General features: G+C 42.7%; 1 protein-coding gene across 1 annotated transcript; it reads right to left on the bottom strand.

The window, feature by feature from the left end:
* Window positions 1-1,455: 1,455 nt before the first annotated feature.
* LOC117809761 (mitochondrial import inner membrane translocase subunit TIM50-like) lies at window positions 1,456-25,956 on the bottom strand (the record flags this gene model as incomplete). The annotated part of the gene is made up of 5 exons (XM_034679256.1): window positions 25,863-25,956; window positions 7,645-7,703; window positions 7,080-7,199; window positions 2,084-2,188; window positions 1,456-1,618 (listed from the first exon to the last, which is right to left on the bottom strand). Coding segments are annotated over exons 1-5 (541 nt in total), but the record flags the coding sequence as incomplete, so codon positions are not given.
* Between the last annotated feature and the right edge of the window lie 225 nt (window positions 25,957-26,181).

Below are 26,181 nucleotides of genomic sequence, written 5' to 3'. Positions count from 1 at the left end.
TTTGGCAATAAACTGCCAGTGTAGCCGTTACCGCCCTGAGCCCGGCCCTTTAAGAGGAGAGCATGCTGGGTAAGGATCAGATCAGTTCAGATCATTCGATATATTACAGGTTCTTACGGATTTTAAGTCTCTAAAAGTAGTATGGGAGGTAGAGCCTTCAGTTATCAGGCCCCTCTCCTTTGGAATCATCTACCAGTCAGGGTCCGGGAGGCAGACACCCTCTCTACTTTTAAGAGTAGGCTTCAAACTTTCCTTTTTGATAAAGCTTATAGTTCGAGCTGGATCAGGCTTGGACCAGGTCTTAGTTCTGCTGCTATAGGCTTAGACTGACACACTGGGATCCTGTCTTTCCCTCTCTCTCCTCTCTCTGCCTGTCTCTCACTTTAACTCTTCCTGTCCCATTAAAGTTACTAACCATAGACCTTTCTGGAGTCCCTGAGCTCCCTTGTCTCGTAGGTTCCTCTGGATCTCTGCTGTAGATTCCTTTTTTGGGGTCTGTTATTCATCCTTTCTTTCTTTCTTTCTTTCTTTCTTTCCTTCTTTCTTTCTTTCTTTCTTTTTTTCTTTACTTCTTTCTTTCTTTACTTCTTTCTTTCTTTCTTCTTTCTTTACTTCTTTCTTTCTTTACTTCTTTCTTTCTTTCTTTCTTTCTTTCTTTCTTTCTTTCTTTCTTTACTTCTTTCCTTCTTTCTTTACTTCTTTCCTTCTTTCTTTACTTCTTTCTTTACTTCTTTCTTTACTTCTTTCTTTACTTCTTCCTTTCTTTACTTCTTTACTTCTTTACTTCTTTCTTTACGTCTTTCTTTCCTTCTTTCCTTTCTTTCTTTCCTTCTTTCTTTACTTCTTTCCTTCTTTCTTTCTTTCTTTCTTTCTTTCATTACTTTTTTCCTTTTTCCTTCCTTTCCTTCTTTCTTTCTTTCTTTCTTTACTTCTTTCTTTCTTTCTTTCTATCCTTTCTTTCCTTCTTTCTTTCCTTCTTTCTTTCTTTCTTTCTTTCTTTCTTTTTTTCCTTTTTCCTTCCATTCCTTACTTCTTTTTTCCTTTCATTCATCCCTCTTTCTTTCTCTTTCATTCCCTTTTCCTTTGGTTCCTTCTTTCTTTCTCTCTTCTGTCTTCTTTTCTTTCTCTCATTGTTCTTTCCATGTTTCTTCATCCTTTATGTCTCCTTTTCTCACCCCGTCCTTTCCTTCTATCCTTTCCTTCCCCATGTCTTCTCCTCTTTTTCTTTCTTCTGGTCTCCCTCTCTTCTCTCTTTTCTTAGACCTTTCTGGAGTCCCTGAGCTCCCTTGTCTCGTAGGTTCCTCTGGATCTCTGCTGCTGTGGACGTGGTCCAGACTCCAGCTGCTACAACTACTACTATCCGTCTCCCCACTATCATCTCTCTCTCTCTCTTCATCTCCCTCTATCCCTCTCTCCAACACGGTCTCAGCAGATGAAAATGAGTCTGGTCCTGCTGGAGGTTTCTGCCTGTTAAAGGAAGTTTGTCCTTGCCACACACACACACACACACACGCCGTACCTTGACATGATGTCCCTCCATGTAGTGCGTTGCGTCTCTGAACAGACGGTACATGACGAAGCCCTGAGGGTCGATGCTGTCGATGAGAGGATACGCCGTCTGCACACACACAAGGAAAAGGTTTCATACTGAGGATGTTGTTGTTTCACGTGTTTTAGACCAGAGATGAATAAATGAACAAAAGAAGAATCTGAAGGTTTGTTAGGAAGGAAACTGGCTTCGGTTAAATCCAGTCTCTCCACAGACGTTTAGAGAAGCAGGCGGTAACTGAACTTCATTAAGAGCTGGCTAATGAAAGTGTCCGACTGATCACTGAATCATCCACAAGTTATAAAAACATCTCTTTAAACGTGTCCTCAGGGCGCCCTGTGTTCCCAATAGTGATAATAAAAGAAGATCAAATACACATGATCTGATCAGCAGGACACAGGAAGCTCTGAGAGGGCTCATTCAGTGGTAAATACAGCTAAATCAATTACAGGCCAGTGTGTGTGTGTGTGTGTGTGTGTGTGTGTGTGTGTGTGTGTGTGTGTGTGTGTGTGTGTGTGTGTGTGTGTCTCTCACCATGCCGGTCTCTGCGGTGAAGATGACGATCTCGTAGAGCGGAGCGAGCTGCTGGAACAGATAATCGATGCCCGGGCGTTTCTTAAACCTCCAACCTGTCGCCAACTGGAGGAGGAGAGGAAGTGTGTGAGAACCATGAGTCAAAGTTTGAGTTTAAATCAGGGGTGTCAAACATACGGCCCGTGGGCCAAAACCGGCCAACCAGAGGTTCCAATCCGGCCTGTGGCGGGATGATTTCGCAAAGTGAAAAATTGAAGAGAAGACATTTACTTCCATTTTTCCATAAAAGTACTATTTCAAATTAGTTTTTTACCTATGAGGAGGAAAAATAATATCTGCAGTTTGCATAATCTGGTTGAATTTCATAGACTTTTTAGAGCGCTTCAAGATCCAACACTAAAGTTTGTGTATATGTAGAAGCGGTGGATCCACTATTGATATGACCAAGCTGTTGTCTCTATGTATTCTTGTTCTGTACACCTTATTGTTTGCTGCTGTAACTCCATAAATTTCCCCGTTGTGGGACGAACAAAAGAGCATCTTATCTTATCTTAAACCTGTGTGCTTGTTGTGTCTGCAGCAGGTTTCAGTCCTTAAGAATATCATGTTCGGCCCGACTGTGAGACTCATCATGGCGAAAAATACAATAGGTGTTTTTGTAGAAAGATAGTTCACTTTTTTGCGCCAAAACAAAAGGAAAAATGTGGAGTTGTTGTTATTTATAGGGTTACTTCAGGTCATCTCGGGCTGTATGTGGCCCCTGAACTGAAATGAGTTTGACGCCCCTGGTTTAAAGGTGACATATCACGCTTTGTTCATCAACATATATTGGTCTAAGAGGTCCCCAAAACATGTCTTTAAAGTTTATGCATCAAAAAAACACTTTGAAATCAGATTCTGGTCTGCCTGAAAAGTCCTCTTCTTCATTCCTCATCAGAACAGTCTGTTTTCTCTCTGACCACGCCCCCTCAGAAAGTGGGTGTGGCCTCAGCTCTCCAGCACGTTGATCTAATGTTTACATGTTGGCTGAATATACACGGCTGCTCACAGACCCGCGTTACTTCAACCCTCTGAATCTGATCCAGAATCTGATCCTGACGGAGAGGCGCCTGCAGCAGGACCTTTCTGAACCATTGGTCACAGATTTAGTGTTTCTTGTTGTTTTATTTGTCAGCATGTCGACGTGTGTCTTGGTACACAGCTACCAACATGTAGCTATGTGGCTATGCTAACTAGCGCTAGCACTTATCCATGGTAAATAAAAATCATCCACTAGATCTTCAAATCTGCAGACGTGGAGAGTCAAAGCGACCTTTGTGTTTATTAAGACAGCCTACAACTAGCATGCCTCCCTCCTAAGCTCCTTGTTAGCACACATGTGTGCAGGGAATGAAAAACGGAGGAGGGGTTGAGTTGTATTTTATACAGTCTATGGGCTGAACAAGCTCCGAGCTCTGACTTCCTGTTACAGACCGGATGGCGTTGTGACGTATGAAAAACACTGAAAAGTGAAACGGCTGGTTTCAGCACACATTTACAGAAAGGTGGAGAAATCAGAACAGGGGCAGAATGGAGTCTTTGACTTTTCAGGGGGTTTGTAGACAGGGACACAGATTTCAGGGAGAGAACCATTAAGAAGTCCATTTTGCATGATATGTCACCTTTAAATAATTTAAATAAAGAGGAATAAAAAGTTTTGAGCTGTTGTAAATAATCAATAAAACCCCAGAGTCCATTTAGAGGTAAAAGAAATGATCCAAATAAAAGACTCAGTTAAAATGAGAGCTAAGTCAAAGAAACACAGGAGGAATAAAATGTTAAAAATGAAGAAGTTAAGACGAATAAAATTGAGGTTTTAAATATGATAATAAAACAATAAGAGGTCATCTATAAAAATCAACCAGAATAAAATAAAAATTGAGTAAATACATAAAAAAAATACTTCAATAATAAAAGAAATAAATATATAAGATCTGTTTATTTGAATTTTTACGCATTACATAAAAAAGATAAATGTAAACAATTAAAACAAGTGATGTTTTTTGGGCACCAATAATAATAAATGATAAATAGAAAGGAAAATAAAAAATAGTGAAACTACAATAAAGTAAATAGGTTAATATTTAAAAAAATAAATGAATAACAATATAAAAAAATATAAATATATTAGAAGAGTTAAAACACTAAATTTTAAAGCTAATAATTAAGCCAATAAATGAAGTCACATAAGATACGATGGAATAAAACTAATAATAAATGTCTTAAAGAACATACATTTGCTCGTCTAAGTTTATTGTCTTGTTCAGTAAATGTCCTCTTGTCATGACAATAAATTAAAATCTTATTTATGTGAGAAATTAATCAAAATATTAATCACCTGGTTGTTTTAAATACTTGATTCTGATTGGTCGAAACCCCACATATCAACGGTTTTAAATTCTGAACAGAGAGAGAGACATGAGGGATTTGGATCTGTGGTTAATGTGTGAGCAGTCAGCAGCAGAGGAAAGGAGATACTTTAACAAAAGCTACAGGAAGAGGAGTTTATACAGGTGCTGCTTTCTGACTCTGTTCAGTGTGTATCTGTGTAGTGTGTGTGTGTGTGTGTGTGTGTGTGTGTGTGTGTGTGTGTGTCTGTGTAACCACAGTAGACGAACAGCCGTTGTTTAGTTACGCTCAGACGCTCAGAGGTCCCGACCTTTTCCACTCAAGTTAGATCATGTTTGCACACACCATCAACAACCTGAGGGCCACCAGAACCTGTGTGTGTGTGTGTGTGTGTGTGCGCAAGCAAGCGTGTGTGTGTGTGTGTGTGTGTGTGTGTGTGTGTGTGTGTGTGTGTGTGTGTGTGTGTGTGTGTGTGTGTGTGTGTGTGTGTAGTAGATAAAGTCAAACGTTTTTTTGTTAAAGCTTAAATCTGCAGCTGTGATTACAGCTATAAAATGTTGGTGACAGTTGAAGCATTCACTGATTGCATGTGTGTGTGTTTGCATGTGTGTGTGTGTGTGTGTGTGTGTTTGTGTGTGGTTGCAGGCTGAAAAGAGGACCTGCAGCATGTGTGTGTGTGTGTGTGTGTGTGTGTGTGTGCGTGTTTGTGTAGAGAAAGAGAGGGAAGCTGTAAACTGAGCTGGTTTGTTTGTAGGAGTCGTGTGGTTACACATAATAACGATACACTGCAGAGTGTGTGTGTGTGTGTGTGTGACAGTGTGTGTGTGTGTGTGTGTGTGTGTGTGTGTGTGTGTGTGTGTGTGTGTGTGTGTGTGTGTGTGTGTGTAGTAGATAAAGTCAAACGTTTTTTTGTTAAAGCTTAAATCTGCAGCTGTGATTACAGCTATAAAATGTTGGTGACAGTTGAAGCATTCACTGATTGCATGTGTGTGTGTTTGCATGTGTGTGTGTGTGTGTGTGTGTGTTTGTGTGTGGTTGCAGGCTGAAAAGAGGACCTGCAGCATGTGTGTGTGTGTGTGTGTGTGTGTGTGTGCGTGTTTGTGTAGAGAAAGAGAGGGAAGCTGTAAACTGAGCTGGTTTGTTTGTAGGAGTCGTGTGGTTACACATAATAACGATACACTGCAGATTGTGTGTGTGTGTGTGTGTGTGTGTGTGTGTGTGTGGGCAGGTGGAGGTGCTTGCTTGTGTCTTTTTTTAAACAGGCGGCAGGTGTCGAGTTACAGCTGCTGCACACCTGTCCTGTAGGTGAACTGACAGCATGTGAGGGGTGAAAGGGGGAACATCTCTGCAGACAAAAAGACGAGTGGACAGGTGGAGGGACACACCTCTGGAACTCCACCTGTCCCATAAAACCATTAAACCCTGAGATTTACCTCCTCTCTCTCTTTTACCTGAGCGTCCTTTCTTCTGCTTCTGTTTGTTTATGACGCAGGTGTGTCCCTAAATACTTCTCTAAACATCGGATTAACTCTTTATGAGTCTAACTGCTGAACGACTGCAGAGAGAGGGAGAGAGGAGGGGGGAACAAGAGGAGGAGTGTGTAGTATTTAAAGGTGCAGTGTGTGGTATTTAATGGTGCAGTGTGTAGGATTTAAAGGTGCAGTGTGTAGTATTTAAAGGTGCAGTGTGTAGTATTTAAAGGTACAGTGTGTAGTATTTAAAGGTGCAGTGTGTAGTATTTAATGGTGCAGTGTGTCGTATTTAAAGGTGCAGTGTGTAGTATTTAAAGGTACAGTGTGTAGTATTTAAAGGTACAGTGTGTAACATTTAAAGGTGCAGTGTGTAGCATTTAAAGGTGCAGTGTGTAGCATTTAAAGGTGCAGTGTGTAGCATTTAAAGGTACAGTGTGCAGTATTTAAAGGTGCAGTGTGCAGGATTTAAAGGTACAGTGTGTAGCATTTAAAGGTGCAGTGTGTTTTATTTAGAGGTGCAGTGTGTAGTATTTAAAGGTGCAGTGTGTAGTATTTAAAGGTGCAGTGTGTAGCATTTAAAGGTGCAGTGTGTAGGATTTAAAGGTGCAGTGTGTAGGATTTAAAGGTGCAGTGTGTTTTATTTAAAGGTGCAGTGTGTTTTATTTAAAGGTGCAGTGTGTTTTATTTAGAGGTGCAGTGTGTAGTATTTAAAGGTACAGTGTGCAGTATTTAAAGGTGCAGTGTGTAGTATTTAAAGGTACAGTGTGTATTTAAAAGTACAGTGTGTAGTATTTAAAGGTACAGTGTGTAACATTTAAAGGTGCAGTGTGTAGCATTTAAAGGTGCAGTGTGTAGCATTTAAAGGGGCAGTGTGTAGTATTTAAAGGTGCAGTGTGTAGCATTTAAAGGGGCAGTGTGTATTTAAAGGGGCAGTGTGTAGCATTTAAAGGGGCAGTGTGTAGTATATAAAGGTGCAGTGTGAAGTATTTAAAGGTACACTCCGTAGTATTTAAAGCTACTTATATGTTTCATATTTGACCTTTTGTTCAGTGTGAGAGGATTTTGCATGATATTTATCTTTAGGTAAAACATGGTGACTCCATGTTTATCAGATTGGAGCACATGCAGAGACGTACCGACCACTCCGGGTGCAGCAGGACGTCAGTGAGCTCTAACACCAGCGTGTAGGGGGGCTGGTAGTACGGCTCCTTCAGGGGGTCGGGCAGCAGCTTCGGGCTCGTCGGCTCGATGATCATCTGACGTTACAAAGAGAGAGAAAGAGGGGGTCACACTTTAACGTTGCACAACACTCAGAAGAGGAAGTCGGCCAGTCTGAGAAAATTAAGGCATGAAAAGGGAAAATCCAGACGATTGATCATGTACGCTGGAGGACTCGATGCAAATTTAGTGGATGCTGCAGGAAAGTCCAGAATCTGAGGTCTGTGCTGCAGAAGCTTCAGATTTATCTGATAACTCAGTTTAAGTTTCCCGTTCAATTCGAGTGTGGTTTCCACATTAACGCCTCGTTTGATTAACCGCCGGGAGCTCAGCGATAAAGACGAGCTGTGACTCATTAGAGAAACCAAATAAAAGTGGAAGTGGAAAGCAGGAAACCACAGAAGACGTGAGCAACTGCTGGGATGAAGCAGTTATGCTGCATGTGCATTGTTCCATTGATGGTTTCGTGCATGTTTGACTCACCTGTCGGTAATCCTGGAAGTATTTGAAGGTTCGTTTCAGCTGCTGGACGACCGGAGGCTCTGAGAGAGAGAGGGAGAGAGATCTGTTTAATAAACCTGAAGGAAAGAAAGTTAATATAAAAAGATAAATACGTTTAATTAACCTTCACAGCGTTAACACAGAGAGGATAGGATTGTGTACAAAGGCAGGCTGATGCTCCTGAGGTTAGACCCTCTTTACGACGCGCAGAGGTAAACAGCTGTAGTCCTAATGGGTTGTAAAAACTACAACTCCCTGAGGAGGCCTCATCTCTAACAGCTGATGTTATCAAAGCAGCTCAATGAGCGTGTCTGGACCCGACAGACAGATTGCAGACTGGATAAGTGGATCAGAGAGAGCTGATATCAATGTTTGATGGGAAGAGAGAGACCATAGAGATGCTACAACCAGGACCTCACCCTCTGTTCACGGGGCGCCTGATGTGACCAAACAAGCTGAAATAATCACTTTATTATTAACCTGATCAGTCATCAATTCAAACTGTTTTATGCAGAGTATTTCAAAGTTTCCCAAAAGATCTCCCACCAACTAAAGACGTGTTGAGAAAGCCCCTTCAGTCTAATGAGGGGGGGAGAGAGGTGTTCACTTTTATCAGCTCTTAATCAGAGAAGAAAAAACAGGAAGGACATTTTTAACCGGATAGGAAATACACATCAACTAATCTGTAAACTGAAGTAAGCAAGCTTATTAAAAAGGTTGATTCGGTGCTTTTAAGACTTTATTTGTTATTTGATTTAGTTTATTTTAGAAAACTTCAATGTCCTCCAAGAGGCAATTTGTGGTACAGCACAGCTATAGTAGCTGTTTCACAGTAGTAGTCAGTGCAAGCCCAATGTGAGCAACAATCTCAGTTTAAATACAAATAAATAAAAGAACATTGGTGCACTTGTAGACAACCTTAATTAGATCACTTGTGCATCTTATTTAATTGAGTTATTGCCATGGGAATGAATGAGTTATTAGCATTTTCTTTATCTATTTTTGTAAATAATTTATGAGAGTTTTAGGGCCACTGAAAATGTTGGGGGTTTTTTTTGGAGGTGAGGCCAATAAATATGTTTTTTTCAACTTTAAAATTCAGAATTTAAAAAAAGGAATTTAAATATTCTTTTGAAAAATATGTCTGAATTTGAATCCAGACTTTAAAGGAACAATTCTGAGATTTAAGTTTTTAAATTCTCAGAATTCTGGAATGCATGCTTTGGTTTCAGAATTTTGAATTAAAGGTGACATATCATGCAAAATGGACTTTTTAATGGTTCTTTACCTGAAATATGTTTCCCTGTCTACAAACCACCCGAGAATGAAAAAATCCATTCTGCCCCTGTTCTGATTTCTCCACCTTTCTGTAAATGTGTGCTGAAACCAGCCGTTTCAGTTTTCAGTGTTTTTCATACGTCACAACGCCATCCGGTCTGTAACAGGAAGTCAGAGCTCGGAGCTTGTTCAGCCCATAGACTGTATAAAATACAACTCAACCCCTCCTCCGTTTTTCATTCCCTGCACACATGTGTGCTAACAAGGAGCTTAGGAGGGAGGCATGCTAGTTGTAGGCTGTCTTAATGAACACAAAGGTCGCTTTGACTCCCCACGTCTGCAGATTTGAAGATCTAGTGGATGATTTTTAGTTTCCATGGAAAAGTGCTAGCGCTAGTTAGCATAGCCACATAGCTACATGTTGGTAGCTGTGTACCAAGACACACGTCGACGTGCTGACAAATAAAACAACAAGAAACACTAAATCTGTGACCAATGGTTCAGAAAGGTCCTGCTGCAGGCGCCTCTCCGTCAGGATCAGATTCTGGATCAGATTCAGAGGGTTGAAGTAACGCGGGTCTGTGAGCAGCCGTGTATATTCAGCCAACATGTAAACATTAGATCAACGTGCTGGACAGCCGAGGCCACACCCACTTCCTGAGGGGGCGTGGTCAGAGAGAAAACAGACTGTTCTGAGGAGGGCTGAAGAAGAGGGGTTTTCAGGCAGACCAGAATCTGATTTCAAAGTGGTTTTTATGAGCATAAACTTTAAAGACATGTTTTGGGGACCTCTTAGACCAATATATGTTGATGAAAAAATCGTGATATGTCACCTTTAAAAGTCAGAATTCTCATCTTAATGTCAGAATTAGTTTTGACCCGCATAACTGCCCTCAAAATAGTTTCCAATTGCCTTAATCCCCTTTCATACACGTTTTATCCTAGCATTCAAAATCTGTCTTCAAAGGAAAATTACACTTTAACACAAAATTACTGCAACATGAAAACCAGAGCAGCCACTAATTATAGCTCTTTGTTCTTGGTCAATAAAATATAATGAACCTTTAAAACTCTGTTTATTGGCCAACAAGCCAAAGATATTCAGTTCATGTTGAAATAAAAGAGGAAAAAAAAGCAAAGTTGCAAAACTAAAATGCTGTTCTTTGCAGAAAAATTTACTTCAATGGTTCAATCCGTTATCAAAACTGTTACTTTATCATTTACTGATTACAACGAAGAATAGCTCCTTCACACATTTATAAACACACGTGGAGGTTACAGTGATGGAGAGGCAGCACTACACAGTGTTCCACTACAGGATCCCAGCTGGATGAGCTCTGATTGGTCAGGAGGACGATGACACGGCGCTCAGCTAAGCAGAGATATCATCAGTGCGATCACCTGGTTTGACCTGCAGCCTCCAAACTGATCAATGAGTCTCCCGATGACGCCGCTGATAACCCAGAGAGAGCCGAGTCAGAGCGAGGCGCTGATAACACCTCCAGCTGTCAACACGCTAATGATTAATAATAAGAAAGACTCGCTTTCCCAGGGGGCCGCGGGCTCATTACTTCAAAAGGGAGCACAATAGCAAGATACACATACGCCTCTCTCTCTCTCTCTCTCTCTCTCTCTCTCTCTCTCTCTCTCTCTCTCTCTCTCTCTCTCTCTCTCTCTCTCTCTCTCTCTCTCTCTCTCTCTCTCTCTCTCTCTCTCTCTCTCTCTCTCTCTCTCTCTCTCTCTCTAAACACACACGCTGAAGCTAGCACGCTCTGCTCCCAGGGGACTCAATACCCCAGAGTTCATAGCAGCGTGCTGAAGCAGGAAACAGAAGCCATCTGCCACCATCCTGCTGTGATGACGCGCTGACGCTTTCACATGTGTGTACATTCATACCAGTGTGTGTTTGTGTGTGTGTGTGTGTGTGTGTGTGTTATAGGGGATGGGGGGAGTAGACAAAGGTTAGAGGAGGTGGTAAGTGTTTTTTGGGAGGATGGAGGTGTGCAGAATAAACAAGCTGGATCTGTGTGAGTTTTTTTAAAGAAGCACAAGAGATGCAAAATTTAAAAAAAACCCAATGCCACAAAAATGGGAAATATCTGAGGGCAGCTCGTGGCAGACCGGGCACACATGGTGAGTGTGGCTGTTTGTGGGGAATGAATCAGCATCCAGTTCAGTTTATGAGATAAAGAAAGCTAAAAATATGGAGAGACTGGCAACGCTGGAGGACCAGATGGGCGACACGGGACAACACGGGACAACATGTCCACAATCTGAGCTCTGATTAAGATTCTGGTTTTAATCTACAACATAGATTAGGATTTGTTTAGATTTTTGGAGTCTTATAGATGGAGGAATGAATTTAAAGAAGTCTGATAGGTCGCACAGGACGGTAAGGGCTACGTACGTCCACGTAAAGCTCACTGACAGACTTAGCCTGATATTCAAAGAGTCCAACAAAAGAGAGAGAGCTTTAATAAAACGAGAAAGCCTCTTTCACACATGCTCTCCAGGAGATTTCAGGAGCTTTGTCTCCCTCACTGAAGTGCTTCCTGTCAGAAATTGAGTGGTGGATGAAGCATCAGTGGTGGATGTTCAAGTAAGGAACGGGGTGTGCAGATGTCTGAGGATGAGCCTCGTTAAAACATCAATAACAAATCTGTGTTTCCACTAATCGCACAACCTCGCCCCGCTCTGCATTCGGGGAATTTCACAAAGATGTCCCTGCTGCACTCGCTCATCAGATCCCATCAACATCTCGTGACTTGCAAGATTAAGTCAGAGTAAAGTCAGGGAGGAAGTTCTGCTCTACATGCAACCCTGAGTTTTCAGGTGGTGCATCCATAAATAACAGTAACAGATGATGCTTTTATGTGCTGCAGTTTTTCCCCAGACGAACACAAACAAACATACCTGTTGAGGCGTTCATAAACCCTCAATCCTTGGTGCAATGACTGTTTTTGTCAGAGTAGTTTGGTGGCTTTGAAAATGGCGATGAAACGGCTTTATCATTCTCATAATGATGTCAGATATTCAGGAAACTTGTCATAGGATAACACAAGAACTTTCAGGCCTTGTTTACACGTTAAAAACAGAAAGGTCTTTCCCTTTGCATTTAAATAAATGTGCAATCACATGATGGTGCAAAAACGACTGGAAACACTGGAGTGTGCATGCCAGAGCAGTAGTTGGCTCGGTGTAACTTTGTTATGAAACACAGATGAGGAACACCACGCCTGTGCATGAAGCTTGTACTGGACGATGGCAAACGCACGCTTGAAAACTCATAACTTTGCCTGGATCCTGCAACACGGACAGCTCAGTAGTCCGCCATTGTTGTTATTATCCTCCTTCTCCTGCACGGCTATTTGTCTGGGAATGTAATGTGCATCAATACACGAATGGGGCTGCAACGTCACTCTTCCAGAGGTTCTGTGTATCGAACATTTGGACGATGGAAGATGGAAGCTTTTCCTAAAATTTCCAATCCAGAGTTTGAGATATCAGACGTCTTTTAACATAAATGCACGGCCAAAATGCAACAACAGTTTACCGTTTCCTGCTGAATTCGTTTCCATGTAAACATTGCCTCAGTGTGCATAATTTAATCCAGTGCATTTAACCTCCAGGATGGCGATGCAGCCATTACAGCATGTGTTGCTGCTGCAGGCTGTGAGCTATTCTTACACTGTATATTCTGCACTTATATAAAGAATAGGAAACACAATTAACATGGAAGGACACAAGAATGGATGCAGGGAAGGATGGAAGGATACAAGGATAGATGCACAGAAGGATGAAAGGTTACAAGGATGGATGCATAGAAGGATGAAAGGTTACAAGGATGGATGCATAGAAGGATGAAAGGTTACAAGGATGGATGCATAGAAGGATGGAAGGGTGGATGCAGGGAAGGATGGAAGGATACGAGGATGGATGCACGGAAGGATGAAAGGTTACAAGGATGGATGCATAGAAGGATGAAAGGTTACAAGGATGGATGGATAGAAGGATGAAAGGTTACAAGGATGGATGCATAGAAGGATGAAAGGTTACAAGGATGGATGGATAGAAGGATGGAAGGGTGGATGCAGGGAAGGATGGAAGGATACAAGGATAGATGCACAGAAGGATGAAAGGTTACAAGGATGGATGCATAGAAGGATGGAAGGGTGGATAGACGAAAGGATGAAAGGTTACAAGGATGGATACACGGAAGGATGGAAGGATACAAGGATGGATGCACGGAAGGATGAAAGGTTACAAGGATGGATGCATAGAAGGATGGAAGGGTGGATGCAGGGAAGGATGGAAGGATACAAGGATGGATGCATAGATGGATGGAAGGGTGGATGCAGGGAAGAATGGAAGGATACAAGAATGGATGCATAGAAGGATGGAAAGGTGGATGCAGGGAAGGATGGAAGGATACAAGGATGGATGCATAGATGGATGGAAGGGTGGATGCACAGAAGGATGAAAGGATACAAGGATGGATGCACGGAAGGATGAAAGGATACAAGGATGGATGCACGGATGGATGGAAGGATACAAGGATGGATGCACGGAAGGATGGATGCATAGAAGGATGGATGCATAGAAGGATGGATGCATAGAAGGATGGATGCATAGAAGGATGGAAGGATACAAGGATGGATGCACAGATGGATGGAAGGATACAAGGATGGATGCATAGAAGGATGGAAGGATACAAGGATGGATGCACGGATGGATGGAAGGATACAAGGATGGATGCATGGAAGGATGGATGCACGGATAGGATGGAAGGATACAAGGATGGATGCACGGATGGATGGAAGGATACAAGGATGGATGCACAGATGGATGGAAGGATACAAGGATGGATGCATGGAAGGATGGAAAAATTGATGGATGGATGGATTGGTTAACAGATTTTTGGATAGATGGATGTGAAAGGTGATATTATGGATGGATGGATGGATGGATGGATGGATGGATGGATGATGGATGGATGGATGGATGGATGGATGGATGGATGGATGGATGGATGGATGGATGGATGGATGGATGGATGGATGGATGGATGGATGGATGGATGGATGGATGGATGGATGGATGGATGGATGGATGGCAAACAAGAGGAGGTTGCTGTGTTGCTGCTGCAGGCTGTGAGCTATTCTTACCCTGTATTTTCTGCACGTATATATAAAAAAGGGAAACACCAGCATTCCTCCTTTAATAAGGTGTTTGGCTTGACATCATTAGAAATAACAACAACCCACTTCCTCAGGCAGGAACAGCAGAGTTGTCGATGTAGCTCAACAATCCACAAGCTGCTGTTTTGGTGTCAGGACTTGGACGGAGTTTAGAGGAAAGACTTTAAGAGGAACTTTCGAGGGTTGGCGAGGACGAGAGCATCGGGGGGCGGGGCGTGGTGGTGACACGAGGAAGCGGCGGTGGACGCAGCAGGTTGCGGTTTGATACCGATTAGGGATTCTTGCTCGTGTTAGAGGTCTGCAGAGATCCGGGGCCTCTAATGAAACAGAAGGTGTGTGTTTGTGGAGTGAAATGAAGTGGGGTGGCGATGTGGGAGTGTAAGGTCGGCTGTTAAGTAACCTCTCCCCTGGGAATCGAACCGAACACACCCTGTAATGGGAGAACCCAGTGTGTGTGTGTGTGTGTGTGTGTGTGTGTGCGTGTGTGCATGTGTGTGTGTGTGTGTGTGGCATGAAGTTTACTGCAGTGTATCCTATGATGTCAGCCTCATCAGTATGTGTGCACGTCCTCTTTGATGTGTGTGTGAGGGAGCAGATTAAGGCTGACTTTTATTATGTTAACTAACTGAGAACGGGGGAGGAGGAGGAGGAGGAGGAGGAGGAAGGGTGGTGGTGTTGACGGGGGAGGATGTGGAGTGGAATTGATGTTTCGGGGTGGCTGATGGGTGGATGAACAGAGTGTGACAGAAAGAGGAGGAGGAGGGTATCTGTCACTGTGTCAGCTTCTGAAAACAGGTTTCCAGGTTTTTGGAAAGTTCATCTTGAATCACTTTGAAAACTAATATTTGATGGGATGGATGGATGGAGGGATGATGGAGGGATGATGGAGGGATGAAAGAGGCCTAGGGACTGAAGGATGGACAGATTGACAAGCTGACCAGTAGATGGATTGATGGATTGATTGATGGACAGACTGGTGGATGATATTGACGGGTAGACGGAGGAAGTGATGGACAGATGGATAATTAAACGGATGCGTGGACAGATGCCGATGGAGGGAGTATTTAGAAAGAGATTTAAAAAACGAACAGACGATGGGATGGATGGACAAACAGACAGACTGGTAGAAGGATAGAAAGATGAATGAACTGATGAATGGATGGATGAGTGAATGAATGGAAAGATGGGCAGAGTAATGGACAGACGGATGGATGAGCAGGATAGATAGATAGATAGATAGATAGATAGATAGATAGATAGATAGATAGATAGATAGATAGATAGATAGATAGATAGATAGATAGATAGATAGATAGATAGATAGATAGATAGATATAGATAGATGTTAAAATGGATGATGGACGGAAAGATGGAAAAAAAGATGGATGGATGGAAGGATACAAGGATATAAGGATGGATGCACGGAAGGATGGAAGGATACAAGGATGGAAGCATGGACGGATGAAGGATACAAGGATGGATGAACGGAAGGATGGAAGGATACAAGGGTGGATGCATGGAAGGATGGAAGGATACGAGGATGGATGCATGGAAGGATGGAAGGATGGAAGGATACAAGGATGGATGGGTGGACAGATGGAAGGATACAAGAATGGATGCATGGAAGGATGGAAGGATACAAGGTTGGACGCATGGACGGATGAAGGATACAAGGATGGATGAACGGAAGGATGGAAGGATACAAGGGTGGATGCATGGAAGGATGGAAGGATACAAGGTTGGACACATGGAAGGATGGAAGGATACAAGGTTGGACACATGGAAGGATGGAAGGATACAAGGTTGGATGCACGGACGGATGGAAGGATACAAGGATGGATGCATGAAAGGATGGAAGGATACAAGGTTGGACGCATGGAAGGATGGAAGGATACAAGGATGGATGGGTGGACAGATGGAAGGATACAAGGATGGATGGGTGGACAGATGGAAGGACACAAGAATGGACGCACGAAAGGATGGAAGGACACAAGGGTGGATGCATGGAAGGATGGAAGGATACAAGGTTGGACACATGGAAGGATGGAAGGATACAAGGTTGGACGCATGGAAGGATAGAAGGATACAAGGTTGGATGCACGAAAGGATGGAAGGATACAAGGGTGAATGCACGAAAGGATGGAAGGATACAAGGGTGGATGCATGGAAGGATGGAAAGATACAAGGTTGGACGCATGGAAGGATGGAAGGATACAAGGTTGGACGCATGGAAGGATGGAAGGATACAAGGATGGATGCACGAGGGTGGATGCATGGAAGGATGGAAGGATACAAGGTTGGACACATGGAAGGATGGAAGGATACAAGGGTGGATGCATGAAAGGATGGAAGGATACAAGGGTGGATGCATGAAAGGATGGATGGATACAAGGGTGGATGCACGAAAGGATGGAAGGATACAAGGTTGGACGCACGAAAGGATGGAGGATACAAGGGTGGATGCACGAAAGGATGGAAGGATACAAGGGTGGATGCACGAAAGGATGGAAGGATACAAGGGTGGATGCATGAAAGGATGGAAGGATACAAGGGTGGATGCATGAAAGGATGGAAGGATACAAGGGTGGATGCATGAAAGGATGGAAGGATACAAGGGTGGATGCATGGAAGGATGGAAGGATGGAAGGATACAAGGTTGGACGCATGGAAGGATGGAAGGATACAAGGGTGGATGCACGAAAGGATGGAAGGATACAAGGATGGATGCACGGAAGGATTGAAGGATACAAGGATGGATGCATGAAAGGATGGAAGGATACAAGGGTGGATGCATGGAAGGATGGAAGGATACAAGGGTGGATGCATGGAAGGATGGAAGGATACAAGGTTGGACACATGGAAGGATGGAAGGATACAAGGTTGGACGCATGGAAGGATGGAAGGATACAAGGATGGACGCATGGAAGGATGGAAGGATACAAGGATGGATGCACGAAAGGATGGAAGGATACAAGGATGGATGCACGAAAGGATGGAAGGATACAAGGGTGGATGCATGGAAGGATGGAAGGATACAAGGTTGGACACATGGAAGGATGGAAGGATACAAGGATGGATGCACGAAAGGATGGAAGGATACAAGGTTGGATGCACGAAAGGATGGAAGGATACAAGGGTGAATGCACGAAAGGATGGAAGGATACAAGGGTGGATGCATGAAAGGATGGAAGGATAAAAGGGTGGATGCACGGAAGGATGGAAGGATACAAGGATGGATGCATGAAAGGATGGAAGGATACAAGGATGGATGCATGAAAGGATGGAAGGATACAAGGATGGATGCATGAAAGGATGGAAGGATACAAGGGTGGATGCATGAAAGGATGGAAGGATAAAAGGGTGGATGCACGGAAGGATGGAAGGATACAAGGATGGATGCATGAAAGGATGGAAGGATACAAGGGTGGATGCATGAAAGGATGGAAGGATACAAGGGTGGATGCATGAAAGGATGGAAGGATACAAGGGTGGATGCATGAAAGGATGGAAGGATAAAAGGGTGGATGCACGGAAGGATGGAAGGATACAAGGGTGGATGCATGGAAGGATGGAAGGATACAAGGGTGGATGCATGGAAGGATGGAAGGATACAAGGTTGGACGCATGGAAGGATGGAAGGATACAAGGATGGATGCATGGAAGGATGGAAGGATACAAGGGTGGCTTCATGAAAGGATGTATGGATGGATGCATTGGTTAACTGATTTCTGGATAAATGGATGTGAAAGGTGAATTTAAGGATGGATGGATGACAGACAAGAGAAGGAGGGATGGACAGACAGCTGATGGATCGAGGCGTTCTTCATCGATGAAAAACTTGAAAACATTTGAACAAAACAAACTCAAGGAAAGTTCTGAACTCTGGTCTGGGACCAGTACGGACTATAAACCAGGATCCAAAGATCCTGTAACAGTTTATGTTTTTGGACGGTTTTCAGAATGTAGAGAATTATTAAATATTAAAGCCCTGCAGCCGTTTCATTAGAGACTCTGATCAGAGTGATGTGGTAACTCCTCGTCTCCTGATTTCATCTGTTTGGTGAGAAACACTCAAACTGCTCAGACTCCAGCTTTTGTCCGTGAAATTGTTGGGATTCCTGTCGGCTTTGTTTTGATGCCCCGTGAGTTTCCTCTGAGTTAAGAAGAAGAGGCCACCTCCTCCTTTTTCTTCTCCTCTCTTGTTGCTCTCCTTTCATCTTCTGTTCCTCTCTAACGGTCCTCCTTTCATAGTCAATGTCGGCTCTTTGTGTGAGAGGCCCTCGCTCTGTGGAGCTGTCAGATCAGGGCTGTTGGTGTTTTCCTCCTGACCGGCCTGGGTGGGCCGATGTGGGCCAAACAACTTTCCCTCCTGAGCTGAAGCTGGCTCCAAAGGTGACGCCGAGGCCAAGTACACTAAATTCATCCTGGCCCGGGTTATCGTTCTGTGAATGCACGGATGAGGCTACTGCTATGTTAAGAGCCAGGTATCATTACTGGGATGTTAGAGGGTGTGAGGGGATTCTCACACCTGGGCTCTACTTTATATTTACATACTTAGGGTCTAAACTCATGAACAGTTCTGGTATAGAACATTGCTTTAGCAAAGAGCCGTGAACAAGCTGATAATGTCTGCTACAGAGTCTTTGCTGCAAATTAATCAATTAAAAGTAAAGAAACTTCAAGTTCTTGTTTTTGTCCCGTAAGGTTTAAGATGTTATTTTAAGTAAAGGACATTATTACAGAAAGGAGACCGGCTGTTCTTTCACAGTGAGATTATTTCACTGAAACATACAGAAGAGGGTAAGAGACATTGAAAATAATAAATCTGACTTTTTTTTTTAAATTCTCACTTTAAATTCAGAACTTTTACTTTTTTCTCTGAATTCTAGAATTCGGCCTTCTTTTTCTCTGGGTCAAAAATTTTCAAATTTTTATCTCATAATTCTATAATTCTGACTTTTTTTTCCTCAGAATTTTAGAATCATTTTTTTTTTTTCCTCAGAATTCTAGAATCATTTTTTTTTTCCCTCAGAGTTCTAGAATCATTTTTTTTTTCCTCAGAATTCTAGAATCATTTTTTTTTCCCTCAGAGTTCTAGAATCATTTTTTTTTTTCCTCAGAATTCTAGAATCATTTTTTTTTTCCTCAGAATTCTAGAATCATTTTTTTTTCTCCTAAGAATTCTAGAATCATTTTTTTTTCTCCTCAGAGTTCTAGAATCATTTTTTTTCCTCAGAATTCTAGAATCTTTTTTTTTTCTCCTCAGAATTCTAGAATCATTTTTTTTCCTCAGAGTTCTAGAATCATTTTTTTTCTCAGAATTCTAGAATCTTTTTTTCCCTCAGAATTCTAGAATCATTATTTTCCCTGAGAGTTCTAGAATAATTTTTTTTCCTCAGAGTTCTAGAATCATTTTTTTTCTCAGAATTCTAGAATCATTTTTTTTCCTCAGAGTTCTAGAATCATTTTTTTTCCTCAGAGTTCTAGAATCATTTTTTTCCTCAGAGTTCTAGAATCATTTTTTTTCCTCAGAGTTCTAGAATCATTTTTTTTCTCAGAATTCTAGAATCATTTTTTTTCCTCAGAGTTCTAGAATCATTTTTTTTCCTCAGAGTTCTAGAATCATTTTTTTTCTCAGAATTCTAGAATCATTTTTTTTCCTCAGAGTTCTAGAATCATTTTTTTCCTCAGAGTTCTAGAATCATTTTTTTTCCTCAGAGTTCTAGAATCATTTTTTTTCTCAGAATTCTAGAATCATTTTTTTTCCTCAGAATTCTAGAATCATTTTTTTTTCCTCAGAAATCTAGAATCTTTTTTCTTCTCAGAGTTCTAGAATTCTGACTTTTTTTCCACCAGAATTCTCAAGATTTGTTTTCCTCAGTACTCAGAGTTCTAGAATTATTATTATTTTGCCTCAGAATTGTAGAATTCCAACTTTCCTTTTCATAATTCTCGAATTCACTGAAACTTAAGGAAGAGGATAATGGACATTGAAAAAAAAAACAAAAAAAACTTTTTTTTAAAGTTCTCACTTTAAAGTCAGAACTTTACTTTTTTTCTCTGGATTCTAGAATTATTTATTTTTTTCCTAAGAATTCTTGAATCCTGACTTCAAAGTTAGAATTTGTTTTGCTGGCCTAACCTCCCAAAGATATTTGTTTTAAATTAAATTCTTCCACAGAAACTAGAATCAGACATTAAAGTCAGAATTCTGACTTTACAGATTTCTGAGATTAAAGTAAGAATCCTGATTTTATTTCTTGGAATCTTCAAAGTTACATTTAAAAAAAAAAAAGCTTGAATATATATATATATATTTTTGTACTATATTAACCTCCAGAATGACAGATATTTTCAGTGGCCCTAATGGTCTTGTGTAGAAACCAGAATCAGCCACTACATCCCTCTTTTCACAGTGAACAGACTCTGGTGACAGAAACAGTCACATCACCTGCAGAACACAGGAGAGCCATCCCTGCTTCAGACCTCCAGTTATTCTTACTGTGAGTTACTTCCTCTCTTACTAAGAGCTTCATCTCTGCAGGGATATTTTCAGCGTTGTCAAGCTGTTTTCAGCCATTCAGAAAAACTTCCCCAAAATTAGAATATCAAACTAATCACCCCGACTTTCCCCAAACGACTTCCTGGTAGTCGTGGATCGAAGCGTCTTTAAGAAGTCTGCATGAGTTGATTTGAGTCGAGGCTTAGATCATGCTGCTGCTGCTGCTGCTGCGACCTCAGGGTGACACGTACCGGGATAAATAAAAACATCCGAGGTCGAGGAAGAAGAATCATTTCAAGAACAGTGACGATGTCTGCACATCTGTTTGCATGATGTAAACGCAGAGCTGTCACACAGGGCGCTGTAAGGTTGGACTTCTTCAGGGTCAGAGCTGGTAGATATAATAATAGAACACCTTTAGTGCACTCAGCAGTCACTGAAGCTCTTTGACTTCAAACTTCAAAAATAGAGATCCGGTTCTAATGACTCTAATTCCCTTTGTTTGTGTGTTCCTGTGCAGCCAGATGTTCCCCTCTCTTCTCTTGCACGTCTCTTTCTTTGTCGCAGGGTGATCTGTGACCGGTTTAAGGTAACATAATAACACCGCCCCGACCTCCAGAGAGAGGTTTCAAACCTGATTTAACAAATGAGGAAGAAAATCTCTGAACACCTTTGATGCAGGGTTATCACGTCCAGACTTTTGGACTTTTTGGAGATAATCTTTTGGTTTTATTCGGCACACAGAGTCCTGAAAGACAATAAACGATGCAACATCTGCAACACCTCACGTCGTCCAGGATCATGAATCACCAGAGGAGGACTTCAATCGAAGACGAGGATAGAGGTCATGGGAAAGAAGCTTCACAAATTAAAAGGAGGCCAAAAAAACCTGATCCTGCTTTAATAAACATTTTATTAACTTCTGGATTTAACATCCTTCACATGTTCCTGCGAGCGCGGCGTGATTTCAGAAATGTTTCCGTCACATGTCGCGGTGTGAGGGGAAAGCTGTGAGAGAGGGATGAGGAGGATGAGGAGGAGGAAGAGGAAGAGAAGAAGAAAACAAGTTGACAAAAACCAGAAATGAAGAAGGAAGAATGAAAAAGAGGGAGGGGTTTGAAAGGAGGAGATTGTGGAAGGAAAAACAGGAACATAACGAGGAGGGGAGGAAAGAGGGAGAGATGGAGGAGGAAGAGAAGGAGGGAGGAGGAGAAAGTGCAAGATGGAAAGGATGGATTAAAATCGATAAAAGACGAGAGGGTGGAAAGAAAGATGAGAAAATGAAATGAAAGAGATAAAAGTGGGAGAAAGGAGGGATAGAGTGAAAGGAAAGGGGGATTAGGAAGAGGAGAAGTGAGGGGGATGAGTGGGTGAGAAAATATGGGATGAAAGACTGAATCAAAGGGAAGGAGAGAGAGAAAGTGAGAGAACAATGGAGGAAAGAAAAAAAGAAAAGAGGGGAGTGATGAAATCGTAGGATAGAGGGATGAAGAAAGAGGGAAAGACGGAGGTGTGGAGAGAAGGATGGAGGGGCCTCCGCCTCGAACAAAAGCTGTGGTCAGGCTCAGCATCTGCTTCACAACAACCCCTCCTCCTCCTCCTCCTCCTCCTCCTCCTCCTCCTCCTCCTCCTCCTCCTCCTCCTCCTCCTCCGTCAATCGTTTGTTTTCTCTCTGGGTGACAAACGGCAGCGTGGCCTCTGCAGTGTGTGTGTGTGTGTGTGTGTGTGTGTGTGTGTGTGTGTGTGTGTGTGTGTGTGTGTGTGTGTGTGTGTGTATCCTCTGGGGACAGACAGTGTGTGTTCATGTTGGAACAGAGCTTGAACACTCACTCATGTTCCAGGTTAGTCTGAAATCACGGTCAGGTTACGGTACGCTCGCCTCTCGTTAGCTAGCTAACGCTAACGTACGGTTACAAAGTTTAGTCGTCGCTACGTTACAATTAAATATTTAACGTAGCTACAAATCAAAACATTTCTTCATCGCTTGGCATCCTGATAAAAGTCATCTAAACACAGAAAAGTCGGATCATTCATCTGCTTCAACAACAAAAAGTTTGCATCCCTAGAAAGCACTACCGATTTCATCCAGAGGGGGCGCCAGAATCAACACAACATGAAGACTCCTCACAGCACCTCATGACACATGCTAGAATAAACAGTGTAGTTAAATGACCGTATAATGAATCTCTGTGAAGTCACTCATTTGGGTCTAAAGCTGAGATTTGAAGCATATCATCGGCATATCGGAAATTCTGACTCAACCTAATTTCAGTCGATCTAACGAGAGGCAAAGAGGTGGAGTTGAGGCGGGGCTTTAGCCTACAGGGTGTCACCTGTCAGTCAAGTAAGCCACGCCCACAATTCGGCAAAACTCATGACTTTAACATCTTAAAAAACCACGAGTTGGGGCGCCGTTGGCCTAGCAGTCTAAGCGCGCCCCATGTACAGAGGCTATAGTCCTCGTCGCAGAGGTCGCAGAGGTCGCAGAGGTCGCAGAGGTCGCAGAGGTCGCAGAGGTCGCAGAGGTCGCAGGTTCGATTCCAGCCTCGACCATTTGCTGCATGTCTTCCCCAACTCTCTACTCCCCACATTTCCTGTCTCTCTCCAACTGTCCCGTCCATTAAAGGTGACATATCATGCAAAATTGACTTTTTAATGGTTCTTTACCTGAAATATGTGTCCCTGTCTACAAACCCCCCGAGAATGAAAAGAATCCATTCTGCCCCTGTTCTGATTTCTCCACCTTTCTGTAAATGTGTGCTGAAACCAGCCGTTTCAGACTTCAGTGTTTTTTGTTACGTCACAACGCCATCCGGTCTGTAACAGGAAGTCAGAGCTCGGAGCTTGTTCAGCCCATAGACTGTATAAAATACAACTCAACCCCTCCTCCGTTTTTCATTCCCTGCACACATGTGTGCTAACAAGGAGCTTAGGAGGGAGGCATGCTAGTTGTAGGCTGTCTTAATAAACACAAAGGTCGCTTTGACTCCCCACGTCTGCAGATTTGAAGATCTAGTGGAGGATTTTTATTTATCATGGAAAAGTGCTAGCGCTAGTTAGCATAGCCACATAGCTACATGTTCATAGCTGTAGCTGTGTACCAAGACACACGTCGACATACTGACAAATAAAACAACAAGAAACACTAAATCTGTGACCAATGGTTCAGAAAAGGTCCTGCTTCCTTTCTGGCAGAGGTCGGTTTGACTCCCCACGTCTGCAGATTTGAAGATCTAGTGGATGATTTTTATTTATCATGGATAAGTGCTAGCGCTAGTTAGCATAGCCACATAGCTACATGTTGGTAGCTGTGTACCAAGACACACGTCTACATACTGACAAATAAAACAACAAGAAACACTAAATCTGTGACCAATGGTTCAGAAAGGTCCTGCTGCAGGCGCCTCTCCGTCAGGATCAGATTCTGGATCAGATTCAGAGGGTTGAAGTAACGCGGGTCTGTGAGCAGCCGTGTATATTCAGCCAACATGTAAACATTAGATCAACGTGCTGGAGAGCCGAGGCACATCCACTTCCTGAGGGGGCGTGGTCAGAGAGAAAACAGATCGTTCTGAGGAGGACTGAAGAAGAGGACTTTTCTGGCATGCCAAAATCTGATTTCAAAGTGTTTTTTTGAGCATAAACTTTAAAGACATGTTTTGGGGACCTCTTAGACCAATATATGTTGATGAAAAAAGCGTGATATGTCACCTTTAAAAAGGCAAAAATGCACAAAAAAAAATTATATATATATAACTTAAAAAAACAACAACAACAAGCTCTGAAAAAACAAAGTGGATACAGACTCAGACTTGGGATGGGCATTTCAAGCCAAAATACCATTCAATAATCATTAGCATCTATTTGAAGTTAGCATTTTTCTTCTTCTGTTTCTTAATGCGGTTAGCAAACAGCTGTAAGACGCTCTATAGCCGCCGTCTGGCAGGAATACTGTATTACAACCAGGCACCGGAAAAAACGATGAAAAGTTGTACTTTTAAAATGAGAAAATATTCAAAGTAACTCTTCAATTTCACTAATTGATAATCGAAAATAATTGCCCATCCTATTAAACACCAGTGAGTTATGAAGGAACAAAGTGTGGATACAGAAATGAGCTCCTCAGACCTAAAGTCATTTTATGAACCAGGCTGTAAACATGTTTATTTCTGCTGTAAAGATCGTCTTCTTTGAATGGGTGTGTATGTGGTTTCTGATGCTTTTACAGCCAGCCTCTAGTGGACACTTGAGGAACTGCAGTTTTTTGTTTTAAGTTATATTTTTTGGGGGCTTCTGTGCCTTTATTAGATCGGACAGCTGAAGAGAGACAGGAAACATGGGGAGTGGAGAGTTGGGGAAGACATGCAGGAGATGGTCGCGGCCGGGAGTCAAACCGGCCACCTCTGCGATGAGGACTGTAGTCTCTGTACGTGGGGCGCGCTTAGACCGCTAGACCACCAGTGCCCTGGAACTGCAGTTTTTTAACACTTCTGCATCAGCTTCATATTTTAAGTCCGGGTGTTTCTGCTTGTTTAAAACAGATTCAGAGGGACAGACACACCAGCAACAGAGTCAAAGCAGCACACTTGATCAAAAATGAATGAATCTATGATCGGATACAGATAGTCGGCAAAACGCCGAATATCACCTCCGATAATCAGTCGACCCCCGAGAAGAAACGAGTGAAGTCTGCAGTGTGGGAGCATTTAGGTTGATTCCATAGACTGTATAAATAATGGACATAGTATCCGTGACGTCACCCATCTGTTTCTGAAGCGCTGTTTTGAGGCCAGGCGGCGGCGGCGGCGGCCATATTGGAAATGTAGAAGTCAACATAACTGAGTGTGTGGAGAGGACGCCGCTCAGGGAAGAAACGCAGAGGACTAGTTAAATGTTTCAGAGTCTTTATCCTCATTATCATGTGACACTAGTCGGTAACTGTAAGCCTGTGGAGGGTCATTATGTCAGGAGGTCTACAGGGACCTCTTTGTGAGGGAGGAAGCGGTGTCACATGTCCAGGTTGTCATGGTATCCGACGCTCCTCTGCATCACGCACACGAATGCCGCCACTTGGCACGCAAACAGAGTCAGAAGCCAAACACGCCCCATTCATACGTCCATCCATCGCTCTGCTCGCCGTCTGCTGCTCCCAGAGGAGGAGGAGGAGGAGGAGGAGGAGGAGGGGGGATGAAGGAGCTCCCAGAGGGATCATGAACTTTTACCCCGGTCCCTAAGCTCATCAGGGAATATTCGGCCCCGCTCCCTGAGGTCCCTAAGAGGTCCTGAGGGGTCCCTGAGGTCATGATTGGCCGTCATTACGCTGAAGGGGCTGATGGGAAACGCTCAGAGATCTGAGGCATTTATAAATCAGCAGGTCATAATTCAATATCGCTTATCACCTTTCAGTGAAGATCAATATGTGATGATGTAATAACCATATGATGATGTCAGACCATGTGACCGCCACTCTCAGTTTAACTCTAATGAATAATGCAGCAGTAGGAGTGATGCTCAGACGTTCTGATAGTTAGTTAAAGGTTC

The sequence above is a fragment of the Notolabrus celidotus genome, unplaced genomic scaffold (genome assembly GCF_009762535.1).
Source record: "Notolabrus celidotus isolate fNotCel1 unplaced genomic scaffold, fNotCel1.pri scaffold_409_arrow_ctg1, whole genome shotgun sequence".
NCBI lineage: Eukaryota > Metazoa > Chordata > Actinopteri > Labriformes > Labridae > Notolabrus > Notolabrus celidotus.
Note: the sequence above shows the minus strand (reverse complement) of the source record. Positions and strands in the feature narration are given on the sequence as shown.